The sequence below is a fragment of the Triticum urartu genome, unplaced genomic scaffold (assembly GCF_003073215.2).
Source record: "Triticum urartu cultivar G1812 unplaced genomic scaffold, Tu2.1 TuUngrouped_contig_5654, whole genome shotgun sequence".
NCBI lineage: Eukaryota > Viridiplantae > Streptophyta > Magnoliopsida > Poales > Poaceae > Triticum > Triticum urartu.
Window position 1 is genome coordinate 4380 of NW_024116346.1, and position 7384 is coordinate 11763.

Genomic DNA, 7384 nt, shown 5'->3' on the forward strand with positions numbered 1-7384 from the left:
TAATAGGATTGACATCTAACTATTGTCAGGAAAACAACAAGTGCAGACTTGGAAACGAGGAAGAATAGAACCCGGAAGTTAAGCGTGCTCAGGCTGGAGTAGTGAGAGGATGGGTGACCGTTCGGGAAGTTAGATGATTTGGAATGATGAGGGGTGATTAGAGATAGTAGTGAGAGGATGGGTGACCATTCGGGAAGTTAGATGATTTGAAATGATGAGGGGTGATTAGAGATTAAAGGTTAAATTGAGCAGTGATGAGGAGTGATTAGAGATTAGAGGTTAAAATAATTCAGAAATTTAAAAATAAAAAAATCAAAAAAAAAACATAAAATTTCCTTTCGTACCGGACTAAAGGTGGACATACAGGCAGCGGCCATGTGGAGGGCCTTTAGTCCTGATTTGTATAAGAACAGAGACACAAATACACACGAAAGAAGACTGGTTCCATCACATTTATGTATTTGTTATGACCATCACGGAAGCAAATGAGAGAGGAACCAGTCAACCGGCCGGGTCAGTTTATCATCTCGGTAGTCCTCTGATCACATCCTCGTGAAGCAAAAGCTGGAAGTTGTTGGACGTAAACAAACTTGTACTTAGTACGTACTATTCTACTCTCGTTCTGCACGGCTTCTCTCCCAAAGAGGTTTGAATATGGGCGCCAAATCGGTCAAAAAGCCGCCCAATTGATTAGATCAGTCACATGCTTTGTTTTGCACGTCTTCCGCTTTCAGTTGTGCAATGCGATGGGCGTGCTTTAGTAATGGTACTGAATTACTACCATTACTAAGCAAATAAGAGAATGACCAGTCAATTGGCCGGGTCACTTTATCCTTGTGAAACAAAAGTGGGAAATTGTTGGAAGTGAACAACTTGAACTTAGCACATGTTGCATTCTGGAATTCTGGCAGCCAGAATGCTATTGATCAGAAAGCTACCCAATTGATCAGATCAGTCACATGAGTTCTTCTGGCACTCATCACGCTGCTTTCAGCTGTGCAATGCGATAGGTGTGCTTGTCTGTTACCCACCATATATACTTTATCCGTTGCTCGGGAGAAGAGATGTACGTACCAACCCTTTTGATTCGCCATGGCCGCCTTCCGCCTCCTCTTCCTCGTCCTTTCCTGCGTCGCCGCTGGCTGCAACAGTGTTGTCGCTGTCGCGGTCGACGACCAGCCGCTGCCGCAGCAGGAGTTCTGCATGGCGTCGTCTTCTTCTTCGTGCCCGGAAGCTGCCGTCGACGCTGAGCCGCTCAAGGAGGAGACCAGCGTGATGTACAAGGAGAAGGCCAGCTCGTTCTTCAGACATGATGGTCGCACCATCAAGGTCGACTTCGTACTCCCCGCCAGCAACAGCATAGCCGCCGCTGGGGACGAGGACCTGCAGCTGCGGCAGGAAGCCATGGCGCAGGCCATTACGGTCCTCTCCCGCTACAGCCCAGAGACCACCGACCAACAGACGCTCAAGCGGGCGATGGGGGTGGTGAACCTCGAGGCTCAGCGGTGGAAGCCCATCTTCAGGGCCGTCAACAGGGTGCTGGAGAGCGGCGCCGACGATCGCACCAAGGAGGAGGCGTTCGCCCAGGCCAGGGTGCAGCTCAACCGCGACCTCGGCCAAGAAGGTCCCAACGCCCTCAAGCTCGACTTCCGCTTTCTGTGACATGCATCGCCAATTCGCCACCTCTGCCTTAATTTCTCTTTCGGCCTTAGCGCGCCCTAGATCTCTGTGGTGTTGTTAGTCGTGGGACGCTCCCGTCCGTGCGCTGCGGCTTGTCGCAGTTGTCGGAGCTCCACCATTATTTTCCTTGGAGTTCGTTCGTCATTGTGTTTGCATTTCTTAGTCAGCGAGGTGGTTATTTTCTTACTCTATTTGTTGTCCCTGTCTTTTCCATGAGTAGCAACCATGCATGTCTGATTGGTTTACTACTTCATAAAGAATTTAACTAAAACTAGAAGAACCCCCGTGCGTTGTAACGGGTCCACATTAACTTAAAGAGTTCAATATTAATATTCTCATACATATCAAGTTACATTGGCGACCTTTTTACCATCAATTCCTCACACACACTCTCTTCCTCCATCTTCCTCACTCTCTCTCCCCCTCTCCATCTCTCTCTCTCTCTCTCTCTCTCTCTCTCTCTCTCTGTAGCACACACACACACATATCCGTCTTATTGGGTACGAGATCATAATCCATCTATTTCACACACACACACACGCACGCTAGTGCATAACAGTATGGATTATGTGTATTATATTTGCCACCACAACTGAGGGAATTAATTTCATGTAAATCGGCCAGCCACAGCTCCAAGAATACGCGGAGGAGGTGGCCTGGGTCGGCGTTGGCGCCGTCCGGCGCGGGCCCCGGGCCCGCTTCCAAGTGCGTCTGCACGCCGGCCCCGCACGCCGGGTCCTTCAAGTGCCGCTTCCACCGCACCAACTCCCAGGGCCACGGCCAGGGCCAGGGAAGCCGCCCTTCTTCGCCCCCTTCACCGGTCGTGGCCAACGCAGTGCCGCGGCACCCGGCCTCGCCGTCCTCGTCCTCCGGCACCGTCGCGACCTAGTGACGCAGCCCAAGCATGGGTCTCGAGAATCAAGAACGCTCGACAACGAAGAGGGAAGGGGAAATCATATACATGTCATGAGAAAGAGAGTTTATTTACTGCTCCCTCTATATTGTTTCCTTTATTTGGAGATTGATTACCATCCGTGAGTTAAGGTAAGGTTAATGCGATTGAGCGATTTTTTTGAAAATCAAATATTTGCTTTCTAATTAATGTGATTGAGAGATTTAAGGTAAGATTAATTAATTTAGATTTTTTTAGAGATTGTTCGTGATTGATTCTACATTACTAAATAACTTGCGCCAGTATGGGAAGTTCTGATCTGTTCAGATTTCTTTCATTGTGTGAGAGGGTGATGTGAAAATAAACCAATGAGGTGGAGGGAGGGGACAAAAAAATCTATGAAAAAACCAGCGAAGGTGGGAGGAGGTACCAAAAAAACCATGAGAGGTTGGAAGCTGCCCTTCTTCGTCCCCTTCACCAGCCGCGGCCAACGCGGTGCCGCGGCACCCGGTGTCGCCGTCCTCGTCCTCCGGCACCGTCGCGGCCCTGTGACGCAGCCCAAGCATCGGTCTCGAGAATCAAGAACGCTCGACATGGAGAGGGAGGGGAAAATCATATACATGTCATGAGAAAGGGAGTTTATTTACTGCTCCCTCTATGTATTGTTTCCTTTGTTTGGAGATTGATTACCATCCGTGAGTTAAGGTAAGGTTAATGTGATTGAGCGATTTTTCTGAAAATCAAATGTTTGCATTTTAATTAATGTGATTGAGTGATTTAAGGTAAGATTAATTAATTTAGATTTTATTTTTAGAGATTGTTTGTGATTGATTCTACATTACTAAATAACTTGCGTCAGTATGGAAAGTTTTGATCTGTTCAGATTTCTTGCGTTGTGTGAGAGGGTGACGCGAAAATAAACCAATGACGTCGCCACCCAGTGACGCAGCCCAAGCATCGGTCTCGAGAATCAAGAACGCTCGACATGGAGAGGGAGGGGAAAATCATATACATGTCATGAGAAAGGGAGTTTATTTACTGCTCCCTCTATGTATTGTTTCCTTTGTTTGGAGATTGATTACCATCCGTGAGTTAAGGTAAGGTTAATGTGATTGAGCGATTTTTCTGAAAATCAAATGTTTGCATTTTAATTAATGTGATTGAGTGATTTAAGGTAAGATTAATTAATTTAGATTTTATTTTTAGAGATTGTTTGTGATTGATTCTACATTACTAAATAACTTGCGTCAGTATGGAAAGTTTTGATCTGTTCAGATTTCTTGCGTTGTGTGAGAGGGTGACGCGAAAATAAACCAATGAGGTGGAGGGAGGGGACAAAAAAACCCGCGAAGGTGGGAGGAGGTACCAAAAAAACCATGAAAGGTGGGACGAAAATAAACCGTACGAGGCTACCAACTGCTCCATTAGAAGTAGAGATACAAGCAGAATTAGTTGCCATCGCCAAATTTCAACAGAACTGAGCTGCTCTTTTGGCCTCTCTAAGACAAACACTAATGATAAAATGATCAAAATTGCAACATAAAAGAGAGCACTCTTGGTAAATCGCCACAGCCGATCCAAGGGAGTTACCACCTTTTTGCATGATGCTATGATCCTATTGCAGCCAATTTGTCCTGCAAGAATTAATCCATTAATGAGAGCACGGTCCTCAGCTGGCGCGGCAACATTAACAAACGGAATACCACTCCTTCCAGCTGCGACTAAATGACCATGATTATCTCTTATAGCCGTGCCCGTTCCTCTAGTACAAGAGTCATCGTGTAAGGATGCATCGACGTTAAGTTTGATGTAGTACTCCTTGGTCTTTCGCCATCCATGTTGATCGATCCCTGGAGATTGCTTCTTTTGACCTCTTGTGTAATTCGTCACCAAAGCCGCAGTTGCGTGAGTAGTTCTAGCCGGACATTGGATCGTTTCACTGCGAGTTGCCAGCGAGCATTCCCACCAAATATACCAAATGGCTATAGAAACTAGAATGCAAAATATCTCCGGCAAGAGAGGTGTTGTAGTAGACTTGCCCAAAAGAATTCTCTCCAAGATCGACGGTCCTTCATCATCGACAGCACAAGCACCTTCAATTATTTTAGCCATCCCAAGATTCATCCAGATAGTATGCAACAACATTTGATAATAGCATCACAAACACTCTCACAATCCTGCATGCATAATGGCCGCCAGCTGAGAACTACTTTGCATGGGATTTTTTGCAATATACCCAAGCAACGAATTACACCCAACAGAACTCTCCAACAGTTTTAAAGACAAAACTATTTCCTGCAACTTATTATTTGGTGAGCTCCCGGATTGATTGGTACGCCAATATTTCATTCCATGTTGATGATCCCACCCAACATGATATGATGATTTGACCGAAAAAATATTGTTCCTATTGAAGTGCCAAGAAACAAAGGCCTCCATCATTCCCACAACCAGAGGAATTTTGAGTATACAGTTAGCACCAATTGGCTAAACAATATTTCTAAGAAGATCCTTGTCCCAAACTATTCAATTATGATCAATCATCTTTGAAACTTTGGTTAGCACAAACTCTTCTTGTAACAATGCTCCGCATGGAGCTTCTAGGGATCCATGGGTCATTCAAAATAAATCCCCCACACTCCATATATGCCCTCTTTTAAATGTTTGAACTCCTGACCATAAACTCTGCCAACTGAAGAAGCTACCTTTTTCAGTTTACAGTTCAGGAGATCCCTATTAGGAAAATATTCATTTCTTACTACCAAGGCACATAACTTTCTAGTAAGGTCACTACTAAAGGTAAATACTACAGGAAAACAACTTGCATACTATAGGACATCGCCTGAGGCGGGCCTAAATTGGCTAGCCCAGCCAGGTTGGCACCTCTATGAGGACAAAATTGATACCCTTTATGTGGTTCAGCGCAATTTAGATAGGTACCTTTTTGGGGCAAGTCGTGACCAAAAACCACCTCAGATATATATGCCTTACCAGCAGTCTTTGCCTTTTGTTTTGGTTTTGAAACAACAATCAGGGAAGGGGAGAAATCCCATCTCAATATGATTTCATTTCAAAAGTAGATTGATCCAATTTATAGAAAAAACATATCAAAAACCTTAAGAACCCAAGGGGAAATACATCTTGCCTAAGCAAGAATCCAGAAAACATAAAACAATAAACACATGAGTCTGACACAAGGCCACATTTTTTTTGGAAAAGAAGGAATACCCCCGGCCTCTGCATCATTTGATGCACACAACCACTTATGAACAAGTACAGAGTAACAATCCCCAACAAAAGTAAAAAGGAAAATTACATGACCAGAAACCATAACCAACAAAAATAGGATAAAATGCGTAAACACAAATCCTAGTATGGAATCATCGCCAAAAACAGTTGTACATGTTCCATGCTACCGTCTGACATCGGGTGCACCAAGATGCCATAAGTTCCCTCACATCCTCATGGTGAAGTAATGACAACACACTGATCCATCCAAACGCTTTGTAGATAAGCTGGAAAAAATGAATCTTTGTTTTGTTAAACACAAAATCATTTCGATAGTTCCAAATATCTCAAAGTAGTTCAGAAACTCAGACCGAATTCGCGCCGTAGCATTGTGCTCCACCCTACCAAACGAGTTACAAAACATATTTGATATGCTAGTCGGCGAAGGAACACTAAAAGACACATGAATAGTACACCACAAAAGCTTGACAAGCGGGCAAGCTAGAAAAAGATGATGAATTATTTCCTCTTGGTTACAAAAACAACATTTTTTACTAGCTTGCCATCTACGCTTAGCCAAATTTTCCTTGGTGAGAATCACACCATGAAAAACTTAATCTTTAAAGAAACTTTGCTTTTCCAGACATGTAGGGACTGGATAACAGATCCAATGTTAATCCAGTCTGTGTACAAGGATTTAAAAGAGAACACACCCGAAGAAGATAGCGTGCAACTTCCACAATAGTTTATTTGTGGTTGCCCACCATAAATCTAACTTCACAGCCAAAATGCATGTCTAGATGCATAAAGTTAAGCAATAATAGAATCATGTGGGCACGAACGGCGACTGTAACAGGCAACACACTGCAAACTGCGGTTCCTCTAGTTTTCTTCTTTTCGAAAAGGGGTTAACCCCCGGCCTGCCTCTGTGTAACACTATATGTAGCGCATTGTGCTAATTCATGCTACCATTTGGAAAGCAAATGAGAGGAAAGCCACCAGTCAACCGGTCACTCTTTATCACGTAGGTAGTACTAGCTCAGTCACATCCTTGTGAAGCAAAAATGAAAGTTGCACCTGAACCACCCTGTCTTCTCTCTCCATACGACTGCTGCAGAGAATGGAATCAATCAACCGACTCCACCATAGTACATAGTACTCACTCACATGCCATCCCTGTTACCAGCCATCCTGCACTTCTTCTCTCTCCATGCCTCCTGCATCAGATCAGATAAGTCACACTACTTGCACAGGCCACGCGCTTTCACTGCACCAACTAACTATCAGTTGTACAATGCGATCGGTGTTGCCACTGCTACCACACCATATATACTTACCTTCCTTGTTTGTCGATCCATTGCCACCATTCATTCAAGGGGAGAGATGGACGACCGATCGATTCGATTCGCCATGGCTGTGTTCCTCCTCCTCCTGCTCATGGTTGCTCTCACCAGTGTCCGCACCAGCGACAAGGCGAGCGTGGTGATGAGGTTTGGAGCTCACACCATCACGGTCCACTTCGAAGTTCTGTAACATGCATGCATGCATGCTGGTTTCTTAGTCAAGAGTCAAGACTCCTTAGAA

The 7384-nt window shown here is 44.7% G+C and overlaps 1 protein-coding gene across 1 annotated transcript; it reads left to right on the plus strand.

Annotated features, from left to right (window-relative positions):
* The first annotated feature begins 1050 nt into the window (after positions 1-1050).
* LOC125529514 lies at positions 1051-1871 on the plus strand. The gene has a single exon (XM_048693924.1). It carries the CDS (start codon positions 1093-1095, stop codon positions 1660-1662), a length of 570 nt encoding a protein of 189 aa, XP_048549881.1. The 5' UTR covers positions 1051-1092; the 3' UTR covers positions 1663-1871.
* The last annotated feature ends 5513 nt before the right edge of the window (positions 1872-7384 follow it).